The sequence below is a fragment of the Pan troglodytes genome, chromosome 2, assembly GCF_028858775.2.
Source record: "Pan troglodytes isolate AG18354 chromosome 2, NHGRI_mPanTro3-v2.0_pri, whole genome shotgun sequence".
Classification (NCBI taxonomy): Eukaryota; Metazoa; Chordata; class Mammalia; order Primates; family Hominidae; genus Pan; species Pan troglodytes.
The window spans coordinates 127,216,461-127,242,047 of NC_086015.1; the positions used below are offsets into that span (position 1 = coordinate 127,216,461).

A 25,587-nucleotide genomic window follows, 5' to 3' on the forward strand; every position below is an offset into this window, starting at 1 on the left:
CTGCTCATGCTGTTTCTCATCGTCTTTCTGTGTATCTTCATCACTGTAGTTAATCATCTACTTTTTAAAAGATTTGTCATTACTATGAACTAGAATACCTACAAGCACTGACTGCTATCAGACATCTATCTGCCTGATGTTTGTCATATGCTGAAACACAAATCTATGCTTCTAATACTTTTATTAGATGGAAAAGTTAATGGTCTTAAGTAACGAGAATATTAACAGGCTACAAGTCTGCCCTGTTACAATGAACTTCACAATATGTATCTGCTTCACAAATAGAAACATATGCAAGTGTTTTCTTTACTTCTAAGAAGTTATCACTTCTGGGGACAAAAGTTACCTCTATTATCTTTCCAGAATTACTTACCTAAAAATATTTTGCCTTAAAATATTTATTTTTGGTACTGACTCTAAAATGATAGTACCCTACCTCACATCACTCACATATATTAATTTCGAGTTGATTAAAGTGATAAAATATGTAAACAAAACCCAACTATACAAGTTTTAGGGAGAAATCTACATAATCTTGAAGTCGGGAAGGCATTTCTAAGTGAAACTCAATATCCAGCAAGCATCAAGGAAAAGAACGAAAGATTTAACCATAGCAAAATTTGAAACTTGTAGAATTAAAAGCCTGAAAGAAAATACCTGCACATATGTTATAGACAAGGGGTCCATAACATTTAAAGAACTCCTACAAATCAGTAAGGAAGGCAACCTAGTAAAAAGTGACAAAGGATAAGAATGAGCAGTTCACATAAGAAATAGAAATGGCCTATAAGCATATGATAAAAATGCTCATCTTCACTAACATGAAGAATTGCAAATTTAAAAGAAGGTATTTTTTGGCCATAGAATTGACAAAAATAAAAAGAAATAACATTTTCTGATGATAGTACAGGAAATGAATTAACTCAATTCATGTGATTATATCAGTATAACCATTCTGGATGGCAGTTTGAAATGTCCAACAAAATGTAAAATGTTCATAATCTCTGATAAAATTATTCTACTTCTAGGTTATCAAGCATCAGAAACAGTTTTACATGTGCAAAAGCATCTCCCACCTTGTAGATACATACAAGGATGTTCACAACAGCAATTATTTAATAGTGCCAAGTTGGAAACACTTAAAATGCTACATAAATTATGGTACATCCATATATGAAATACTAATACACAGATAATAAAAAAAGCGAGAGGTCCATTTGTACTGACGTGAAAAGATCTCTGAGACACATTATGAAGTGAAAGCAGCAAGCTGCAGAACAACAGTATAATGTGAGCTTATTTTTGTTTTAATAAAATTCTGATTTTCTTTAAAGGTTTCCCCTTTACAACAGAAGCTTTCCTCTATAATCCTTTTGTATGTCCCTGGTCAGATTCTTCTCTTCCCAAACGTAACCAATCTAAACTTCTAATAATTCACTGCAAGCCTCTCATTCCTACCCTCCTCTTCTCAATTGTATACTTTCCTTTTTTCACTAAAAATAATGTGGTTTGGGGACAAACACAGTCATCCTTTGGTCCCAGGGTGTATCCATATGTGTATTAGCCCTCATTTTTTCCATCTAGTCTGATGAGTAGCCTCATCTGTGCCCTGGATCCCATTCTTCTCCTAGACCATCAAGGACTCTGCTCCTATCCCACTCCCTTTATCTTCTGTATCTGCAGTTTCTCCCTCTTTGCCAGTTCATGTGCCTAAGCCAAGAAACATATTAAAACTCTTCCCATATTTTAAAAAAATTCCCTCCAACCTAACTGTACAACCAGCTACTTTCATTCCTCTCATTCCCTGCTTTCAGGGCTAGGCTTTTAAAAAAATATTCTATTTAAAATGATACATGATAAAAACAGAAAAAAGGATATTTTAAAAATTGATGTTACACATGCTATTTTAAGATATGTACTAAATTTAAATATACTGGATTTTAAAAAAGGAAAAGAACTGCTGCTACTTAGGCAAATATTTCTTTTATTCAAGTCATTCTTTTTTTTTAGACAGCTTGAGATAAAACTGACATACTATAAACTACATAAATTTAAAGTGTGTCATTTTATTTTCTGCCATATGATGTAGTAAAACCACCATCACAATTAAGATATCCATCAGCAGCCATAAAAAAGAATGAGATCATGTTTTTTTGCAAGAACATGAAGGGAACTGGAGGCTATCATCCTTAGCAAACGCAGAAACAAAAGCAAATACCACATTCTCACTTATAAGTGGGAGCTAAATGATAAGAACTTATTAACACAAGGAAGGAAACAACAGACACTGGGGTCTGGATGGTAGGAGGGAGGGGAAGGTGGTAGGAGGGAGAAAAGCAGAAAAGATAACTATTGTGTACTGGGCTTAATACCTGGGTGATGTAATAACATGTATAACAAACCTCCTGTGACACGTGTTTACCTATGTAACAAACCTTCACGTGTACCCTCAAACCTAAAAATTTTTCAAAAAACATATTCATCATCCCTAAAGTTTCCTCATAGCCCTTTTCATAACTCTCTCTTCCCAGATAAGCACTTATTTATAGTTTGCATATTCTAGAATTTTATATAAATGGAATTATGGAATATATACTCTTTTAGCCTGGCTTCTTTCACTCAACATAATAATTTTGGGATTCATCCATGCTGTTGCATGTATCAATAGTTCTTACCCTTTTATTGTTGAGTAGTATTCTACTGTATGGATATAGCACTATTTGTTTATCCATTCACCTATTGATAGACATTTGGGTTGTTTCCTATGAACACTCATCAACAAGTTTCTGTGTGGACACATGCTTTGGCTTCTCTTAAATATCTAGGAGTGGACTGGCTGGATCATATGTTAGATATATGTTTAATTTCTAAGAAACTGCCAAACTTTTTTTCCAAAGTGTTCAAATTATTTTACATTCCCATCAGTTAACTGTGAAATCCTTCACATCCCAACATTTATTAATTTTGAATTTTAGCCATTCTAATGGGTATGCAGTGGTATTTTGTCATGGTTTTAATTTTCACTTTCCTAATCATTACTGATAAGCATCTTTCTATATTCTTATTTGATATTCATATTTGATATCCACTTATTTGGTGAAGTGTCTGTTCAAATATTTTGCCCATTTTTAAACTTGATATTTAAAAATTTATACTGTCTTAAGTTCTTTATACATTCTAATACAAGTCCTATATCGGGTACATGTTTTACAAATATTTTCTCTCAGTCTGTTGGTTGCTTCTTCATTTTTAATAACAGTGTTTTTTGAAGAACTGAAGTTTTAAATTTTGATGAAGTCCACTTTACTCATTTTTTTTATTTATATTTTTTGTGTTGTATTTTTAAAATCTTTCCCAATCCAAAATCCCTAAGATTTTCTCTTACGTTTCCTTTCAGAGGTTTTGTAGTTTTAGTTTATACATTAAGATCTGTGATTCATTTCAAGTCAATTTTGTATACTGTATGAGGTAAAGGTTGAGGTTCATTTTTTAAAAACATGACTCTCTCATTGTTTCAGCACTATTTATTGAAAAGAGTATTCTTTCCCCACTGAATTTCTCTGATATCTTTGCAAAACACTATCTCTATGTGTGAATTTGTTTCTAGACTCTATTCTGTTTCAGTGATCTATTTGTCACCTTTACACCACACCTCTTAGAATACTATTCCTTTATGTTTTGAAATTGAATAGTACCAACTTGGTTTTCCTTTCTCAATACTGTTTTGGGTACTTTAGATTCTTCAAATTTCCATGTAAACTTTAGAATCAGCTTCAATTAAATATTTTAAAAAAGCATGCTTGGGTTTTTACTTTAATTACATAAAATCTATACATCAATTTGGGGAGAAGTGATATCTTAAGTCTTACATTTATGGATCTGGTTTATCTCTCACTTATACTGATCTTTAATTTCTCTCAGCAATATTTTGTAGTTTTCAGTGTATGGGTCTTACATATTTTTCAAATTTATCCCTAAATTGTTCATATTTTTTTGATGCTACTCTAGTACTGATTTTAAATTTAATTTCAAATTGTTCATTGCTGGCACATAAAAATACAATTGATCTTGTATCCTGCAACCTTGCTAAGCTTTCTTATTAACTCTAGCAGCATTTTTGTAGATTTCATAGGATCTTCTGCAAGAGTTATCATGTCATCTGTGAACAAAACAGTTTTACTTCTTTCCTTTCCAATGTGGCTGGCTTTTATTTCTTCTTGCCTTACTGCACTTGTTAGAACGTCTAGCACATTGTTAAACAGAAATAACTATCATTATTTGCTGGATAACATTCATACATTCTCCAGCATATGCAGAGACAAAAAAACAAATATCTAAGAAGAATTTTAAAATGGGATGATATTACAAAAACTATTTTAAAATATTATGTATTGAATTTAGGATTACATGATTTTAATGGAAAGAAATTAACAAGCGAAACCAAAACTGACTAGGCAAATATTTCTTTACTTCGAGAAATATTATTCCTAAGTAATCTAAAATTTAGGAAATAGGATGTGAAAAATGCAGAGTTTGGAATTCATATTGTCAAGATTACTAACACATTCTGATCTATAACCATAATTTCCACGGTTGTCTTAGTTTTACGTATAGATTCAATGTTCACATCTGTCTACTCTTTTGTTTGAATTCATCTTTTGGTTGACTGGACTTTGCCATTCAAGTTTTTTGTTTTGTTTTTTAAAGGAGTTCAAGGGTGTTAAACTTCCTAAGTTCTTGCACACTTGAGAATATGACTGTTGCCTTTACACTAAAAGGACAGCTAGACCACATTAGAGATTCTCGGGGCATACTTTCTTTCCCTCAGAACTTTGTAAATGATATTCTATGATCCCCTGGCAACGAAAATCACCGTGGAAAGGCTGGAGATAGCCTAAAATTTTTCTCTTCATACATAATTTTCTATTTCTTTTGAGTGCCTCCAAAAATTAACTTTTTTCATCCTTAGGGTGTAGTAACTTAACCAGCATATGTGTTGGTGTTGATTGTTTTGCATGGTTTTTCTGAGATCTTCTATGTCCTATTCATCTGCTGACACAGATCTTTTTTTTTTTTTAGAGATAGGGTCTTGCTCTGTCTCCCAGGCTAGAATAAAGTGGTATAACCAGAAAATTTTCCCTTTTATTTATAAATATCTTAATATTGTCTTTAATCCATTTGTTCTGTTCTCTTTTTTCAGGAACACCAATTTATATCTATTTTCTTTTTCATATGTATTATCTTCTTCATAATAACTTTTAGATCATTCTTTCTCTATTTTGACTTGTGTGATTCCCTCAAGCTTATCTACCATGCATTCAGTCAATTTAACAAATATTTGTTAGAGTGACTGTTAGGCACAATTCCTAGCACTAGAAATATAGTTGCAAACTATAAAGCGACAAAATTTCAGCCTTCTCAAATGCAGAGACAAAAACAACAAAAAACAAGAACTTACGAGGAGGTAAGAAAAGGAAGAAGAGAAAGTTACTGTTTAATGGGTACAGAGTTCATGTTGGGGATGAAAAAGTTTTGGCACAGATAGTGGTAATCGCTACAGAACATTGTGAATTTATTTATTGCCACTGAAATGTACACTTACAAATGGTTAAAAATAAAAAGGTAAATATTATATATATTTTACCATAATAAAAATAAAAATTTTTAAAAGGGTTTAGGAAGAGGAAGAAGCTAAGGGTAGTAGGAGACACTGAACTACGAATTTAGTAGCAATTAAAACAGAAAGACTTAGGGAAAAAAACCTAAAAGCCCAAAAAACAACAAAACAAAAAACTTCAGGCTTCACAATACTTAAGTTCTAGTGGACTACAATATCCCTGAGTTTGTCTGTTTATTAATTATTTTACATTTGTTTCTTTCATTTTTGTAATTTTTTTGCTTTATTTTTCTGAGTTCACTTAACTCACTTTTCTTCTCTTTTTCTTCTTCTTCTTTGAGCACTTTGTCTCAATCTCAGTCTTTCTGCATGTAAGAGATCCTACTATCTTTAATTTCCTTGAGACTATGGAACCCTGTTTTAAGTTTTTCTGAAGTTCTTTGAGTAATTTGTCTTGTGATATTTATTCTGGACCTACCTTTGTTCTTGTTGTCAGTTTATTTTAATGCTATGCAAAATCTCTCCTATAAATTGTTTTCTTCCTGTGACTTTTGTGATGTCACTCTCCTAATTTTAATCTTCTGTTCTTTCCTTAAAAAGTTGTTACTCCCCAGCAATTCACCTTTCACTGCGTTTACACACTCTACCTTCTTGGTGAATATACCACTTACTTATATGCTAGTAACAGATCACTTACTTTCAATCAAATTGTCTCCAGTGTCTACAACAGTGCCAGATCTATACAAAAAGCTCAATAAAAACATGTTCAGAGAATAATTCCCGAGTCTACATTTCCATCTTTCATCTTGTTCCTGTACTCCAGAGAGTCTAACTCAGCAGGTCTAAATCTTAACTCACAGGCTCTCCTATTACCTTGCCTAACTCAAAAAACATTAACAATATGAAATAAAACAAATCTATTCTTCCTCTAGTAGCTCCCATCTGGAAGAATTATGCTACCATTTGTTAAATTATGAAGACAGAACCTGAACATCATCCTTGACTCCTTCCATTCACTCCCGTTTCATTTTTATGTTCCGTGTGGCTACATAATGGTCTCATAGTTGAGTTTAATATCAGGAGGTGGTCATGAATTCTTGGCACTCTCTAGCTCAATGGCTCTTAACTGGAGGTAATACCCACCAAACGCCCATCCAGGAAATTTGGAAATGTGCCAGGCCTTCTGGTGGTCAAAATTAACGGGGCACTACAGACATTTAGTGGTTGGGGACCAGGAAGGCTAAATGCTGAATAATTGTATCAGAAGACACATTAAAAACTGTCTAGCCTAAATGCCAAAAATGCCAAAATATCATAGAAATGATGCATCTAGCTATTTTTTAAGCCACAAGATGGCAATAAACTCCAAGAAAGTCCTAAAAGATGTGGTTAAAAAGAAACATGTAGTTTCCAAATACCTAAACAGGAAAAAAAAATACTTCTTTAAAAATTGAAAATGATGAGAAACACTTTTGAATGAACCAATGTATTCCAATTTTTATTTGTAATGGAGATAATGGGTAATTCTTTCCAAATAGATTACCAAAGTGGCACAAAATTTCCTAAACTACTGCCAGAAACTTCATTCTGCTAAAAAGAACATATCTCATAACTTCTTCATTTTTTAGTTATTTCATCTTTTAGAAGGTCAAGTAAACAACAGTGGCAATAGCATGCTATATAATCTTTGTCCTGTAAAGACAGCCAGCCAAATAGCTCTGGTGCCAGTTGAAGAATTAGGTCAGACATCAAACAAATACCTTTAAAAAAAACTAGAAACAAGCGGTGGCCCATAAAACAGTAAACTTCATTTTCTTGAGTGGCTTATGAATTAGCTCCTAAGGCAATTTAAAAATGTTCTAAGGAACCGAAATAAATAAGAACCACTAATATTTTCCATGGTGACAATGTTAAAATACAATATTCTCAGACTAAGTTTTGGTATCCTTATTTAAGAAACCAATTATTTGATTGTCATTCCTTTAAATAATATGCTTGTTTACTTTGAATGGCTTACAATACATTCTATGTTCCACAAAATACACCTAAATAGTGAGGTATAATTAAATCTCTACTTCCTAACCGAGACAGTGTAAAAGTCTACAAGTTAAGATCACTGTACTCTAAAACCAAATTGCCTGGGTTCGAGTCTTGACTCTTAACTTCTTAGATATATAACCTTGGGCAAGTTACATAAACTCTTTGTGCCTTCATTTCCTCATCTGTAAATGCGAGTAAATAGCACCTATTTCACAAAGCTGTTGTGAAGATATAAAGAGGTGACACATATCGAGGACAATAGTCTGGCATATATAAAACATTCAATAAATGTTAGCAGTATTTGCTGTTCATTATTTTATTATTTACTCACTTTTGGTTTTAAAAATTTATGCTGGTAATAGGAATTCCTTAGGTCAAGACTAAAGATGATATTAGATCTTAAACCCAGCAACCCCATCTTATATCGTAGTAGCTACAGGATAATGACCTCTAGAGAAAGAATCCCAAATGAGTGCATCTCACTAGCTATCATGCCTCTACAGCCTCCAGATATGTATATTTTAGCTATGCTCCAACTATTTAATTGCTTTCCAGTTTCTTTAAAAATTTGTGTAGATCCTTGCAGGTCACATCTTACACAATGTCTATAGCTTATGCAGCTGTAACACTCTCTCAGGGCACATTCGCATTGCAGTGCTGCAGAAGCACCTGATATGTACTCCAATATTTTGCAAAGTGTATTAATAAATAGACACTGAAGTGTTGGCCTTGATGGTCATCACTGAAACATTCAAAGTTAAGATATTATTGCTAATATGTGGGTGATTCCTTTTATATTTCAAGATTAGATCCCTGCTCTACATCTTTCCTAAACAAATTAAGAATGCAATTCCAACAAGTTAAGATGACCAAAAGAAAAAATATCAAAGAATTTTACTTTTTTCTATGTCTAAGTGTGGTGGGGCTACACTAGTGCTTACTAAGGTTCTCCTTTCCTTCCTGGGTGTATAGAAGTAAGTATATATCTGTGACATTATTTTATATATTTTTATACATACATATTGTATATAAATGTGTGTGGTGTGTATGTTTATTACTGCATATACATACATACATATATATACGTATATATACACACACACACACATATATATATATATATATATATGTTTTCATTCACAGTTCCTGGCTGTCAACACCCACAGCCCTTGTTATTTGTTAAGCAGTCAAAACCAAAAACATACCTTTTATTAAAGTATTTGGCCTTTTGTCCCTGGTTCCTGAAGCAGCTTCAGACCAGCTTCAGTGATAAAGGTGAAAGACAGTCGTTTGTTAATATTCAGGTACTTTAGGCCTCAGAAGCAGGCCTCAGAAAACAGAATCTCTCTCTCTAACCTTCTCTTGCCATCCTTTCACCTGCTCCTTTTTCCTCCCCATTGTAGGCCATAGGAACTAAAAATATACTCTAATCTTCTCCCACCTTTCTTACAGCTGGCCATAAGGAAATTCTCTGACCTACTTTGTCTGTTTCTAGGTCATAAGAACCCCATTTCTGAAGGAGACCTGCCTCATACTGAGGAGAAAGGAATGCTCCCCAGAGAGGTCAAACAGAATTTGAACAGACAGAACTTCTTGGGTTTCCCCACTCTGTCTATTAGATCATATCCTTTTTGTCAAATCACATTTCTTCACAGCTGACCATGATTCAACTATGACTATCCAATGAAGCCTCCATAAAAGGCCCAAGAGGACAGGGTATGGAGAGCTTCCAGATAAACACATGGAGCTTTCTAGAGGGTGGTGCACCCACCGAGGGCATAGAAGCTCCATGCCCTTTCTCCAATACCTTGCCCTCTGCATCTCTTCATCTGTATCCTTTACAATATCCTTTATAATAAAGTGGTAAACTAAGTGTTTCCGTGAGTTCTGTGAGCCGCTCTAGCAAATTAACTGAACCCAAAGAAGGAGGTCAAGGGAACTTCGATTTATAGCCAATCAGTCAGAAACACAGGCAAAATAACCTGGGGCTTGTGATTGGCATCGGAAGTAGAGCTCAGTCTTGTGGAACTGAGCTCTCAACCTGTGGGATCTGATACCATTTCCAGGTAGATAGTGTTGGAATTGAACTGGAGGACACCCAACTGGTGTCTGTTGCAGAACTGATTGTTTGCTTGCTGGTGGGGAGAAATCCCTACACATTTGGTCATATAAGTGTTCTGTGTCGATTGCTGTGGTGTGAGAGCAGAAGAAAAACAGTTTGCTTTTAATACAATGTCCCAGACCTTTCTATTAGGCAAGGGCCATGTGCCTTGTTCCAGCCTATAAAATATAAGTGGTAGCGAAACGATCACTTCTGGGTTGAGCCATGTAAGACTCCCCCGTTACCACATCCACATTCTCTTTTTCCTAGACAACACATAGTGAGACAGTGGCTTCATAAAATGGAGGCAGTCTGGATCCTGAGTCACATGATGAAAGAGCCACCAATGATCCATGTTAGTCTTGGCATGAGGGAGAAAGAAACTTGCTGTGCTATGCAAATGAGATTTAGAAGTTCGTTTCTGCAGCATAACTTAGACTAGTCTGATAAATATACAGAGGTACTTCATTTTTCTCCCTACACACTACCAAGTGACAACAGGGGTAAAATAAGTGGGAGAAAATACGTACAAGTGGGCAGAAGGAAGAGTTAGAGAATGCTGGAAATCTCTGAAAAATGAGGAAGAAAAGTAGAAATACGGTAAGACAGCAAATAACTTTTACTTATGAAGTCCTAGGTATGTCATTTGCACCTTTGTTCTGGCCAGGAGACATCTTTGCATACAGACAAAAATATTCAAAGAGCAATTCTTACCTTCGTAACTGAGCATTCTCACTTCTTAATGGTTGCATGGCCAGTGCTATCTCAACTTGAATATCTGTGTTTCCACTTACTGTTGGAAGTACAGATATACATGCCTCCATTTCTGTAATCAACCTCTGAATTTCTGAATCCTCTATAGAAGGCAACAGAAATGAGTAAAATCAATATTATATTTTTGGACAAGATTATTAGTATGTATTACTAAAAAAGAAAATCTTTATAGATATGTACATTCTTGTTATAAATTCAACTCAATTATTTATAAATTTATTATACAGGTTCCATTTTTCTCTTTCATGCTGCTAGTATTTGCTTCCTCAGAATTCTAAAGAAATTAAGTTCAGTAAACTAAAGATTAATCTTAAATCACAGGATTATTACATAATTGATTTTTTTTTTTTTCAGTTCAAGAGTCAAGTAGGAATGTGGCTTACACAAAACTCTTAGTCCATAGTTACAAAGGACCACAGTAGACTCCTATGATTGCTATAGGGTTTCCTATAACTGGTTATAGTATTAACATTTATAATACAACCTTTGATCCTGGCATAAGCAAACAATTTACTTTAGGGGGTTAATATGGCAAAATATTGAGTGAGGGTCTGCTAAGATAGTTTCATTATTTAATTTTCTAAAGTAGATTGAACACAAGCAGCCACATCTCATTTGATGTGACATCAAAAGGTTGTTAATAATTGTGGACAGTAGATGTTTTTGGAGATTGCAAACAGACACAGGCATAGAAGGTAGATATTAATTCTTTTGCCTTTTATCGTTGTCCCCTCATTCCCATTCATATTTACTACTGGCTAAAAGTACTTAAAATTATTTATTAATCATCTGATAACCTAGAAGTTGAAAGTGTATTCTAAGTTACAAAAATGTATTCAGTTTCACAGATATTTTAACATCCTCATGAAAAGTATATGTACACAGTAAACAACTGTGTTCAATGATCAAGCAGTCTTCTACCAATCTTTATTTATTTATTTATTTTGAGACGGAGTCTCAGTTTCCTCATCAGTAAAATGGGAGTGGTAACAGTACCACATAGGGCTGCTGGGAGGATTAAATGAGATAATGCATATAAAACACTTAGCACTGTGCTGGACACATGGTAAGTATTCAATAAATGACAGCTAATGGTATTATTATTATTACCATGATTATGTATCTGACTATGAAAATGGTAATAAGTTGAAGGTCTGAAAACACAGCAATTTTAATATACTAAATCTTTGGTTTAATGGTGCTACATTTATATAGCATTTTAAGATTTTTTTTTTTTTTGGTCTGCAAACGTTAGGTATTCAATCAATGCTTCCAAAATCAATTACTGTGTTTCCAAGATGACAAAACTGTAACTCATTTCAAGCAAAAGCCATTACTATAGAATACATATACAGAATGGAAACAAATGAATAGAATCTGGCTCAGAAACATCTTGATTTAAGAAAAAAGTCCTAAAAATACACTGAAAAGGGCATAAGAAGGTATGCGTTACTTCTCAAAGTGAGATTTGTTAAACAATCTAACAGTTGGCTATTAAAGAAGTGACAGGAAGGAATTCTCTGCATCTTTTTAAAATAGGAAGAATAATCAGTCTACTCAGGGAGTTAATCATTTATAGGCGTTCTCTAATTAAAATTTTTATCTGTCCAAATTCTCTTTGGTTGACTCTTTTCAAGGTCTATTATCAAGCAGAATAAATACACACTTGCAAGCAAAAGACTGAATGTTTGATATTCTCAAACACATTTTAAATCCACAGGAAAGAAGGGATCAAAACTTAAAAAATTATACAATAAGTAGCACTCATTTTCTTATTAGCTCAAAACACAGTTCTATGGAAAATACCACAAACTCCATTTAAATGATAGCTAAATAATATGACATTGCTATTTAGTATAATACCATACTACAGAAAGTTATAAGTCCCATCTACCTTGTTCTGCCACCAGGGCCTTGAGCTCTCCCAACAAATATTTTATAATTCTAACTTTTTCAGTTGTGTTGTTCACATTTTTTGCCTTCTGTACATCCTTCACTGTTTTTATATCTCGCACATGTATGTTTAAATCCTTTCTTTCACTTGTGGCCTCTCTAATTTGCTCTCTGGCACATTTTTCTTCATTAGTGGCCAAGAAAGCTGGCTGTGACTGAGTAGGGCTTCGGTGTGTCTGACTGTCCAGATGCGTTTCTTTTCCATGAGATTGAAAAAGAGACAAATATGTTTGAATACATTTTAGTAGGTCTGTTTCCTTATGAATTCCTTGTTGTGGCAGAATTCCATTAACAAGGCCCAGTTGCTGCAATGTTGGAATAGCTGATATGTCAGTTTTGGGCAGGCTACATGGAACTCCAGGACTGGTATTAAATGAATTCCTTAGAACATCAGTACAGGTTGCAGAAACTGTTTTACCTTGTGATGCAAACTGACTGTCGCCGTCAGTTTGAACTTCCTAAAGAAAGAAAAAAACAAGTCTTCAGAAGTATGAGCGCTCATTTGTAGGTATTAATTACAACAAACTCAAATATATGAAATATATTTATTAAAACATGTTTATTAATATATTCATTTTGTGAATATTTAATAAGTAGTTACCACTATATTTTGAGGATATAATATAGTCTGTGTAACTACTCCCATACAGTTAGACATTTAAGTAACAGCCAGTTTTTCACTGCTGAAACATTTCTGTAAATATGTTTGTGCAAAAACTTTTTGTATGTTTGAACTTATTTTCTTATGATGTAATTTCCCAAAGTGGACTAATTTTTGATGCTTTTAAACCATCTGTGGTATTTGTAAACAGTCTATTTTAGTCATGGCCTTGTAATGCTCCCATATTACAGGGTAAACTAAGCTTTAAAAAACAGGAATCTTTATTGCACTGAGGAAAAAAAACCAACTTACTTTTAAGCTAAAAATATTAGTAAGTTTCTGATATTAAAAACATGCTTATTAATAATAATATTAATTATAAGAAACTCAAATATATGGTTACTACTCCTAACCATATAGTAGTTACACAGACTATGGTATATCCAAAAAATACAGTATTAACAAGTTATTAAAAATTCAAAGGGTATATATTAATAAACATGTTTTTAATAAAGTATTAAGTGAAAGCAGCAGTAGATAAGACTGTATTGTTGACTTATAACTTCTTATAACTTTATTTTAAAAGGAAAGCAAATGTTAACAAATACAAACCAGAAACTAAAACCTGTACAGAGGATTAAACGATTGGAAAGAACTCTATCAGTGTGTCAACAGCAGTTGTACTTGGGTGGTCAGTATGGTTGATTTTTTTCCTCCTACTGATCTCTTCCCCTCTTTCTCCTTCATTATTGTCATTAATAAATAGGTAAAACTTTTCTTTCTTTTCTTTTTTTTTTTTTTTTTTTTTTGAGATAGAGTCTCACTCTGTAGCCCAGGCTGGAGTGCAGTGGCGTGATCTCACTCACTGCTACCTCCGCCTCCTGGGTCCCGGTTCAAGTAATTCTCCTGCCTCAGCCTCCCGAGTAGCTGGGATTACAGGCATGTGCCACCATGCCCAGCTAATTTCTGTATTTTTCGTAGAGGTGGGGTTTCACCATGTTGGCCAGGCTGGTCTTGAACTCCAGACCTCGTGATCCACCCACCTCGGCCTCCCAAAGTGCTGGGATTACAAGTGTGAGCCACGGCGCTTGGCCATAAACACGTAAAACTTTTATAGCAAAAAAAAATAAACAACTGGGCTTTGAATCCTAGTGCATTAAGTTATAAGCAATAAATTCAACAGTCCCTCCTGAATGACTGCTATAAGCAAATAGTTACTTATGTAGTATACGAACTGTATGCACAGAATGAACCTTTGGAGGGCAGGGTGGCCGCTGAAGTGACCAGACTGGAGTGGAGGTACATAAGCCATAACTAGAATGAGGAGTTGCCTGAGATTCTGTAAGTAAGAGGGAGAAAAAATTAATCACATATCCTACTTTTTATACAGTAACCAAGCAATTTAATTAGAACTTACACTCATGATTTTTAAACAGCATTCGTACTCACCAGAATGAGAGGGAGCATGGCATGGTACAGCAGGAATTCCATTAGGGATGTTCTTTGAAGTCAAGTCATTCATCAGTGACATCTGAGTCTGCACGTGCTCACAGAGGGCTTGGTATATTATGGGTGAATACATTCTATAATGATCTTGCAATGACCAGTTTTGTTCTAGGTCTGATGTGTCTCTTTCACTTCTAGCAGAAGCTTCATTAGGTATCTGTTTCTTATTATCTGAAGATGTTAATGTGGAAGAAGAAAAAAGTTCTTGAAATATGATTCTTCAAAAACTTTTACCATAAGATTTTAAGAGAAGAAAGGGCTCTCAGAAGTAGTCCAATTCATCACACACTTCATAGAAGGGCTTTACCACTATCACCCCTACTAAAGAAAATCATCTCAAATTCTTTCTGAAAGTAATTAGTGTTTAAGTTTCCCCAGTCAAAAATCATCTATACTAATTCTTTACAATTCCCATTTTTTATGCTACTTGCCATTTGTAAAATCTCTCCTTCAATTTTAACACTTCTTTTAAGGGAGTTATATTATCCCTAAAGTCCAGTCAAACTCCTTCACCTTGTTCCTTGTCGGTTCATGTTCTCAAGGGAAAATGCAATAGGAAAGAGAATAGTTTGTACAATCCTGATGCTTTGGGTCCTCAAAAACAAAACAAAACAAAACAAAACCAACCAAACAAACAAAATCTTGGCCTGGCATTTAAAGTTTCCAAAGCTTGACCACAAGCTACTTTTCCAACTATCGCCCCATCACTCCCAACTCCAATTTTTCATTTCAGGCAGGCCAATTTAGTTACCCAACAAGCTTTTCTCACTTTCCAATAACATTGTTCATGAACCATTCCTTCCAATCCAATTCTACCCACTCACCAAGGCTCATCTGAGTTTTCTTCTTCCATGAAGCCTTTTCCAATCCAATCATTCCAGTCTAGTGACTACTCTTCACCACCCTAGAGCACATATTATCTATAGAAATCATATGCCACTGACACACTGCCTTATATTGCTTATCTTTCATCCTCCTGCCTTTCTGACTAAACCACAAGTTTCTCTAAGCAGGGCTGTACTTCATTGTTTTCTCTTACAGAACCTAGTATTAGTCTATGAACAAGGTAGAAATCGGTATTAACAAAGTAATAAGTAAAAAACAACAAAGTTTTCTACATAGCACTACCTATAGATTGGTATAACAATCTGAATACTATTTCCCTAATTAGGTCGCCTTCCCAAAGGTTTTTTAAAACACTATTAATAGAAATGAAAATATTCTGGTAAATCATAGGTTATCAGTATACAAAATAAATTTAGAAAAATATATGGATATTTGTCACACCTACCAAAGCTAAACGTACATATATTCTATGAAATAACAATTCCACTCCCAGGTATACACCAATAGAAATGAGTGCTTATGTCTACTGAAAGACATGTGCAAGAATGTTCACAGCAGCTTGATTTGCAGTAGCCCAAAGCTGAAAACACCAAATAGCCATGAATAGCAGAAATGGATAAACTGTGGTATACTCGCAGGCTGGAATACTATACAGCATTAAAAAAACAACAAAGTACTGATATATACAACTACCTGGATGTTTAATACACTTAAGGCTGACTGAAAGTGGTCAAACACAAGGGCGCACAGTGTTCAATCACATTTATAGGAAGTCATCAATCAGGTAAAAGTCACAAATGGAAACAGATGTCAGGAAAATAGTTACACAGGGATGAGGGTCTAGGTGATGGTGAGGGTACTGACAGGGAGGGAGCCTTGCAGGGTGCTAAAAATTGTCTGTATCTTGATCTAGGTGGTGGCTACAGGGGTGTATACGTATGCAAAAATTTATTGAGATTTATGTACTTTAAAATTATTTATGAAAAGTATTCCTTAATTTTTTAAAAAACAAAATAATTAAAAATTTAAAAGTAGAGAATCCCTCAAATATAGTTTATTGAAAATAAAAATATTACTAAAAGTGTAAAACTTTCATGTAAAAGCAAAAACAGAAAAAGTTAAAGGCAGATTTAATACTATAACCAGTGAAAATAGAAAAAAAATTTAAAGAAAAAGACAATATTTGACTACGAAAATGGCTGAAGATATCAGATGCTTCCCTTTTGACTTGGGGTATGCTTCCTTTTCAGATGATCTATTCCTATGAATGTACTTTCCAGACCTAAATACAAGCTTTAACACTTATTAGCTGAGTAACCTTGCGCAAATTAACTTCTCTTGACCTCTTCTTCCTCATCAGAAAAATTTTAATAATGCCTATTTTATAAGATTATTGAGAGATGTAAATGACGTAACACTTGTAAATTTCTTAAAGCAATGTCTAGCACAGAGTAAAAACTCAATGTTAAATATCACCAAATAGCTGCACTCTTACAATAGACAAGTAAATATATCATATTCATAAATCATACTATCTGATGTCAGTAATAAACCTCTGAACATGTCCCCTCTGAGATGATTAAAATCAAAAGTAATAAGAGTTACCTTCACTAACTGATCAGCTCAAACAAAACTGGTTAATAAACTTCTGTAAAGCAAATACTATTTCTTACCAGAAATACAATTTTATAATAAATCAAATGGAAAAGTGCCCTCTAAAATATTTTAACTTCGAAATCTAAAATGATAGAGGGTGAGATCATAGCCCATGGCCATCTAGCATACCACAAGTCCTTTCCTCTTGATTCCTGGGTCTTTCCTTCTGCTCTTGGATTTCCTCTGGTCCTTAAGAATTGGCTAGTTTGAAGAATTCTCAGATTTCACACACAGGTCACAGCATCAGGCTCTCATTTACTTTCTTTTCAAGGCGTGGTTTTCACAGTTTCTAATAAAGCTGAGCTACATTATGCCTCAGCCAGCAGATGTCATCAACTAACATAAATTAATAAATTCCAAACCTATTTCTTCAAAATCAAAGCCTTAGAACTAAAATGACATATTCTGCTCCTTTATAAACTCAGTCCACACAAAGCTCTACGGATAATGTTGAGTAACTTAACGATATGAAGTCTTAAAGCAAACAATCCAAGACAAGTTAGAAACCATAAGGGAAAGACTGCAGTTATATGACTACTACACAGTTTTAAAATAAAACAAACCAATGATCAAATAAGCCTGTTACTACACAAATACAAATGAAGTATATTTTCTTGCTCTTGTTAATTACACCAACGCACTCTACATGAAAATTTTAGCTATTGGTCTGGCAATATGTTTAAGTGATGTCAGGTGATAACTAGAATTCATGAAAGGAAAGTATTCATTTACTCAGTCCACAAAACTTTTTCAGTCCCTGAAGTCTAGCTGCTGTGCAAGCACTGGCTGTTGCTTGGATGGACAAGCACTGTCTGACAGGAAGTTATTCCTGCCACTCGAATATAGAACAAACATCCAGTGCAGGTAAGAGCCACTAGATGCCTACTATAATTTGAAATACGTAAGAACACCTGGCCTTTATGAGTGGCAATCAATGCTCAAAGGATTTTTGCCTGTGGTTGGTTTAGTTCCCCAAGATGAAGACAGCAATGTATGTTACTAAAAGCAAAATCATGAAAGCATTCAACACAGTTACACATGTAAAAGTTGCTTATTTAAAAAATACATATTTTTTTTTAATGCCAGAAGCACTCTCAAATAAGCTCAATACAATTCTGGAAGGGCTTCTCTGCCTCCTTAGTCCCAGAATGCATCATGGTGTGCTTACCTGACTCCATAGGCATTCAATGATCAGGTAGGCATTCAATGATCATATGATCCCAGATAGAAAGTACATAAGGAGGCCATTCCCCAGAAGACAGTTAACACAAAATAGCAAGATAATGTGTGTTAAAAGTAAAATAATACATGGATACTAGTTAACATGCTGTAATAGATTGCTTAAAGTTCTTTATGATTACTTCACTTGGAGACGGTAAAGAGAACAAGTTATGAGCTTGGATTTTGTGTATTTTTGAGCATTGTGGTAACAGAGCAAAATCTTGTATTATTGGTTAACAGCTGCCAACCACACACACACACAACTAGAAACTAATTTCTAATATTGCAACCCTAAAGAAGATTGTCCTGTGGAAGTAGGTCCTTCCTTCTGATTAAGAAAATATGGGAGAAAGAACAATAAGAATATTGCACCCTGATCACAGGCCAGAACTGCTGATTCGGCTGTAATCCAAATAAGAATTTAACGCTATGGACCCAGAATGCCAGAATCTTCCATCTGCCAATCCAAACCCACCTCTACTGGTCTTCACCCTGCTCTCCCTGGAATGCTGATCCATATGGGCTGCAAAAAGACAGTCCTTCAATATGTCTTGCTGTATATACCAAAAAAGCAAGGCTTTGACCTAAACTCCTTACCTGGGCCACTTCTCAGGGTTGTGTCTGCAGTGAGCAACCTTGAAGGATGAGGTAATGTTTCCCTCTGGGACAAGTACAGGCTTGATTACTGCTTACTACCAAAGTGACGGATTCCCCAAGCTCAGTGTTCGTCAGCTGCAACCTAAACCTAAGGCATGTGCAGCATCCATATGGGTCCACCATATCACCCCAATGGGAACTAGGGTGAATGAGAACCAACACAATATGCTGATGCACATACCGCTTCCTGTGCTGTGAGTAATAAAGTCCTTTGTCTCTGACCCAGTAGTCTTGTCTTCTGCTAGCATCCATGACACAGTAAGACTAACTTACTAGCTTGTAAGAGTCAAATCCCAGACCTGATATACATCAGTAGGGCTTCAGTTGGGTTCAATCCAATGGGAGTACTTGGCATATCAAGGAAAGGAAGAAGCATGAAGTCAGGATATACACTTATTCCTGCTCCCTTTCTATAAGGCCACCTTGGGCTGCCTTCGTCGTTTCAATGAAGCTCACTGCTCTTCTCAAGGTAGCGTATTCTATAAACAGTATCTCTTTCTAGATCCAGTAACCTCTCTCTCTCCTAATCCCTTATGGCCTAGAGATGATGACAGCTCTGCTGCTCTGCTGCTAGCACTAGGCTCGCATGACCTAGTAGGCAAAACCTGTGGTTTTCCTATACCCTATTCATACCTTTATGAGTCCCTTTGTAAATAAACCCTCCTAAAACTACCTCAATTTGAGTGTTGCCGTCTGTTTCTTGTTGGAACTCTGACCAACAGAAGCAGTTAAGTCAGGATCCAGTAAGTTGATACCATGACACCCACTGCCAGTCACATATATCGCAAATAATAGTTCCTTGAGGAAAGGTGCCCTGGATAAGAAATAACCTGCCTACAGACAAAAAGTAGGCGACTGGAGGAACAGGTGCTACCGCTCCTTTCTTTCTCAGTTGGGCCCCAATAAAAAGGCCTCTGCTTTAAGAGTTAAGGCCAGGGTTTAGCACTCTTTCTTCAAAGGTCAAATAAATATTTTAGGTTTAGCAGGCCAGATGATCTCTGTCAAAACTACTCAACTCTGACACTGCAGCACAAAAACAGCTAATAAAAACACATTAATAAATTAGCTTGGCTGCATTCTAATAAAATCTTATTTACACAATAAAATAACTAAACATTACTTATAAAACTGGCTGTAGTGTACTGAGCTTAGACCAATGCTGTCCAATAGAAATATAATGCAAACCATATATGTAACTTGAAATTTCCAGTAACCATATAAAATAGGTAAAATTACTTTTCATAATATTTAAATCAATATATCCAAAATATTAACATTTCAGTGTATAATATAAATAACTGAAATTTTGTATTAAATCTTCTAAATCTAGCATATATTTTACACAAAGCACAATCTAGATGCTAAATTCTCATCAGAAATACTTGGTCTATATTTAGATTTAATAAAATTTACACTTGAAAAGGTAGGTTCACATGCCCAAGTTATTCCAAACATACTTAAAAGTTTTATAATAACTGGATCAATTATCAGTTTTCTAATTTAATTTTAAATTAATTTAAATTAAATAACATTAAAATTCAATTCCTTGGTTGTACTAGTCACATTTCAAGTGCTGAATAGCCACATGTGGTCAGTGGCTACCATCTTGAATAGCACAGGTCAAGATAATATAAAGCTATTGTTACTGGCCTCCAAGATGAGTTAGGTTTCCCTTGCCTTAGTTCTCTACCTTGGGACTATCTGAAACATCAACCTCTAGTCCCATGAATGCTCTACTGACACTTTCTCAGCCTCCTTGCTTAAATCCCGATCTCTTTATAGGGCTACTGCTTTATATGACTTTCTAAACTTCATTCCTTGCCCAAGCTGAATCTAAGCACATACTACAGTGCTGACATTTCTGGCCCACCTGAACTATAGAACTGGCTAGTCTAATTCTAGTCCATCTGAATTCCCACTGTGGACTTTTTCATCTTCATTTTGGGCTATCTTGTTTTCTAGGCCTCCAAGGGACAACATAATCAAAACTTTCTTGTTCTAAACTAGGAAAAGTTAGTCATGAGGGTGTAAAGTACCCTTGGCTATATTCACCACCAATCAGCAGCAGCCTCTCTTTCCTTATTCATCTGATTTTACCTTCCTATGTACCATGTATCCTAACTGTGTAGCTTGACAAGTTCAGCTTGACCAACTTAGGATATATATATATATTAATATAATAATTTTAAAGCAACTACTAGAAGTATACACTTGAAATACAACCAATTTATGATTATCTATGAAAACAAGTGGCAGGGGAAACTAAGATCACTCTATATACCTCCCAAATGTCATTCTGAGTTTGAACTTTTTCTCCTACAAAACCCAGACAGTCTCTTTTTCTATTTTTCTTCTTGAGAAAATGATAGCAAGCAAAGTGGACTACTTAGTGATTAGAAGCTGAATACAGAAAGGCATAAGCACACATAAACCTAACTAATACTGATTATTAAAATGAAAATCAACTGTATAATCCTGATAATTGATCAAAATACCCACAATTAAGGATTATCTTTAAATAACTAAGAGAAAAAAGGCTTACATGTTTCTTTCTGGACTACCAAAGGAATAGTATGTTTTTCATGTCTTTTCTTTTTTGATCCATATCTTTTGCTTTCTAAAGGTCTAGAATTAGATCTGTTTTCTAAATATGCTGTTTCTGAACCTATTAATAAAACAAAAATTTGTTAACATCAAAATAATGACTTGAGATAAGGTGATCAGCAAAGAATTAAAAAAAATAAACCTGAATCTTCATTTCTCAAAATGTCCCTCAGCAAAGAAGCACAACCATCAAGCCCGTGTACAGTTTCAGCCTGTAAGAAATAAAGTCATTTAGAATACATTTGTATATAACTGTTAGTGTAGGAAAAAATATAAATTATGTAGTTTTAAAATTTGTTTATTTACAAACTATTATTGGTAGAAAAGATGTTTTAAAGCAACAGACTTCATACTTCCTTAGAGCAATTAATACTTTGCATTTTATTCCTACTTTTTAGCTACCATTTGAAAACTAATTAAAATAGTGTGTATTGTATCTATTCAATCTTACCTGACTTTCTGAATCAGAATGGATGGAATAGCCAGAATCTGCATTAAAACGTGGTATTTTTCTTAAATAGGTCCTGGAAAACAAGCTCATTAATATTCTTACAAATATTTTTCCCAAAATATATTAGTAAGTGGTCATTTTCTTTCCAGCAAAGACAAGAAAGCTTGTCCAACCATGTACAAGATGAATTTATAAACACATTCTGAAGATCAGAAAGACTGTTAAATACTAAAATGATTAACATGGGTAGACATGAAAAATTGTTCCTCAGAGCTTGTGATGGTAGAGGCCTACCTAATTTTCTGGGGTAGACGACATGTCATCCAGCCCAAAGACCTGAAAAATTCCTTGAAATCTGAAGTTGTAAACGTCTTCAAGTACTTACGCTTTCTTTCCATTTGTTAATTTAGCAGGTCCAGTGTGCCTTCCTGAAGATAACACCTATGACATAATATATTATAGCAGATAAACAAATATTTTTCTATTATATTTTCAATATGCTATCTTGACAAAATTTAGTATCATTTTTTTCTTTTATTCATCTTCTCAAACTGAAACTCTGCATCCATTAAACAATACCTTTCCATCCCCTCTTCTCCCTGACCCTAGCAACTATCATCCTAGTTTCTATGAATTTGACTAGTCTAGAAACTTTATATAACTGAAATAATACAATATTTGTTCTTTTGTGACTGGCTTATTTCACTTAGCATAATGTCTTCAAGCTTCATCTATATTGTAGCATGTGTCAAAATTTTTCTTCCTTTTTGAGGTCAAACATATTCCATTATATGTACGTACCACATTATTCACTGTTTTAATTAATGTGATATATCCTAAAAATACACAATTATAATTTAATTCATATATTAAGTTTCTTTTATGTGAAAGGTCAAGCAAACTACACATATATTTGTTCCTTAAGTCTATTTAAGGTGAAAAGGAAATTGAGATACTATTTTAAACCAGAAGTAACTACTACACTAAGTTCAGACTATATTAATCCCAAAATATGTTCTGTAGTCCCAAATTCTTTGAAACATGCAAGTTAATTCATGATATAGGACAGAGTTCTTAACTCTGGTTCCTTTTATGTACATTATTTAGAATGCCTGATTAGACCAGCAAGTGAGAACTCTACCCTGTCTCTTTATCTACATCTCACTGTCTTAATCTTTCTTTTTAAATTCATATACCACTGTTGTTTTCTTAAACTTTTTTGTTTTAAAAGTGACAATAATAGACAACCTTTTGTGTAGAAAAACAGGAAAAAATAAGCATTTGCTTTTACATGCATCCAGTATCTTGGGAGTTATGCCAGAAACAGTTAATCATGGTTACCTCTGGGGAGGGAAACAGAGTATCTGGGGGACAGAGCGAGAAGGGACACTTTCCATGGTATACTATTTTATATCTTAATAACTTTATATCAGATAAATATAATCTTTATTCAAAATAATTTTAAATAGACATGAGAAAGTCCCTGATTCCCCCCTAGTTCCACCCTCCAGATGTAGTCACTGTTGGCAGTTTTATTTATAATTTCTCTTCACATATTTAATTTCATCTCCAGATAGCTTTGAGCTGTAACTACCAAACTTTCTAAAGTTATACGGCATTCTATTATATGCTTGAATATGTGCTCCATCCTTCTAAGAATGTCACTGAGAATACATTTTTTAAAAACTGGGTTGGTAAGAGTTATATGTCTTGAGATAACTTGGATTATGATGGAGGGTCATGAAGCCAGCAGTGAGAACCAACAATGTAGGAAATAAGACCTTGTATAACATCACACCACTGGTCTCTGCATCACACTCTCAGGGTCCTTCCCTTTGGTATATTTATGTCGATGTCTTGGCTGGAATCATAATAAAAAATCCAAGCCATGACACTATAATACTATACCCTGGATCGAGTCCAAAAACAACTACCACAATTAAAGTACACTGTCTGAGGTACATGTCTGGCATAACTGTAAGATTATATATGGTGTTTCTCCAAAAAATATACACAAGGCTATATTATAGAAAATCTGGTAAAGAAAATTACCCATGATAAAAGCACCTTGAAACAGTAACTATCATATTGGAACAATTCCTTTCAATTTTTTTTTGTAGTTTCTACTATGAAATAATAGTACAAAAATGCCCTATATATGCTTCACTCAGATTCTGTGACCCTTGACATTTTCCATATTCTCTCTCAATATATATACACAGCAGTACTTTTTGCCTGAACCATTAGAGTTAAGTTTGTAGATATAATACTCCTTTACTCCTAAATGTTTCCTAAAAACAAGGCCATTCTCTAACATAACCACAGTATAATGATCAAAACCAGGAAATTAACATTGATACAGAATTACGATCTAATATTCAGACCTTATTCGCATGTTGCCAATTATCCCAATACTGTTCTTTACAAAAAAAAACCCAAAAAACAAAAATCCCTCTGGTTCACGCCCAATCCATGCTCACATTCTGTTTCTATGAGTTTTAACTATTTAGGTACTTTATGTAAGTAAAATCATGCAGTATTTGTCCTTCTGTGACTAGCTTATTTCACTTAGCATAATGTCTTCAAGTTTTGTCTCTGTTGTTGCATATGACAGCTATTTCTTTCTTTTTAAAGGTTGAATAATAGTCCATTGTATGTATATACCATATTTTCTTTATCTGTTCATCTGCAGATAGAATTTGGGTTGTTCCCACATTTGGCTATTGTGAATAGTGCTGCAATGAACACGAGAGTGCAAATATCTCTTCTATATCCTGATTTCAATTCTTTTGGATAAATTCCCAGAAGTAGAATTGCTGGGTGATATAGTTCTATATTTAATTTGGTGAGGAATCTCCATATTGTTTCCATAGCGGCTATACCATTTTACATTCCCACTGACAGTGTACAAGGGTTCCAATTCTTCCACATCCTTGCCAACACTTGTTTTCATTTTTTTAATGTCATCCTAACAGGTGTTAGGTGATAGCTCATTGTGGTTTTAATTTGCATTTCCTGGATTAGTGATGTTGAGCATCTTTTCATATACCTGTTGGCCATCTGTACATTTTCTTTGGAGAAATGTCTATTCAAATCCTTTTTTCGTTTTTTAATCAGGTTATGTGTTGTTCTGCTTTTGAGTTATAGAAATTCCTTATATGTATTTTGGATATTATTTATCAGATACATGGCTTGGAAATATTTTCTCCCATTCTGTAGATTGCCTTTTCACTCCATTAATCATTTCCTGTGCTGTGCAGAAGCTTTTTAGTTTGAGGTATCCATGCTCTTCTTATATTACCCCTGCTCAGCCCTGGAGTTGGTCATTTCTCCAAGAAGCCATGACTCCTTAGTGGACAGCGGTACTTGGAAACCAAGATCTAGGTACTAGATGTGTTCTTTGCTATTGGGGCTTCCAATCTTTTTTCATATGCATTTTTTACTTAGTCATAATACCTAGATATTTGCAATTTTAAATCCTGTGCTTTCTACTTTTAAATCTTTTTCATATTCATAAATTTTTAATGGTTGTATAATATTTCCTTCAGTGGAAGTAATAT

The 25,587-nt window shown here is 34.3% G+C and overlaps 1 protein-coding gene across 18 annotated transcripts in view; it reads right to left on the reverse strand.

Annotated features, from left to right (window-relative positions):
* The window catches only part of CCDC14 (coiled-coil domain containing 14), a 47,784-nt gene that overhangs the window by 20,649 nt on the left and 1,548 nt on the right, over positions 1-25,587 (reverse strand). Inside the window, exons 2-10 of one of the 18 annotated variants that reach the window (XM_016941771.4) lie at positions 22,413-22,468; positions 22,028-22,100; positions 21,719-21,788; positions 21,515-21,637; positions 14,536-14,763; positions 14,331-14,425; positions 12,904-12,943; positions 12,427-12,681; positions 10,473-10,614 (exon numbers count right to left, since the gene is read on the reverse strand). In XM_016941771.4, the coding sequence (XP_016797260.2) occupies positions 10,473-10,614; positions 12,427-12,681; positions 12,904-12,943; positions 14,331-14,425; positions 14,536-14,763; positions 21,515-21,637; positions 21,719-21,788; positions 22,028-22,100; positions 22,413-22,468 (1,082 nt within the window). Of the gene's footprint in view, positions 1-10,472; positions 10,615-12,426; positions 12,944-14,330; positions 14,426-14,535; positions 14,764-15,023; positions 19,274-21,514; positions 21,638-21,718; positions 21,789-22,027; positions 22,101-22,412; positions 22,469-25,587 lie in introns of those variants that run through there. The other 17 variants (XM_054682228.1, XM_016941772.4, XM_009446313.5 and 14 more) reach the window with 17 other exon arrangements.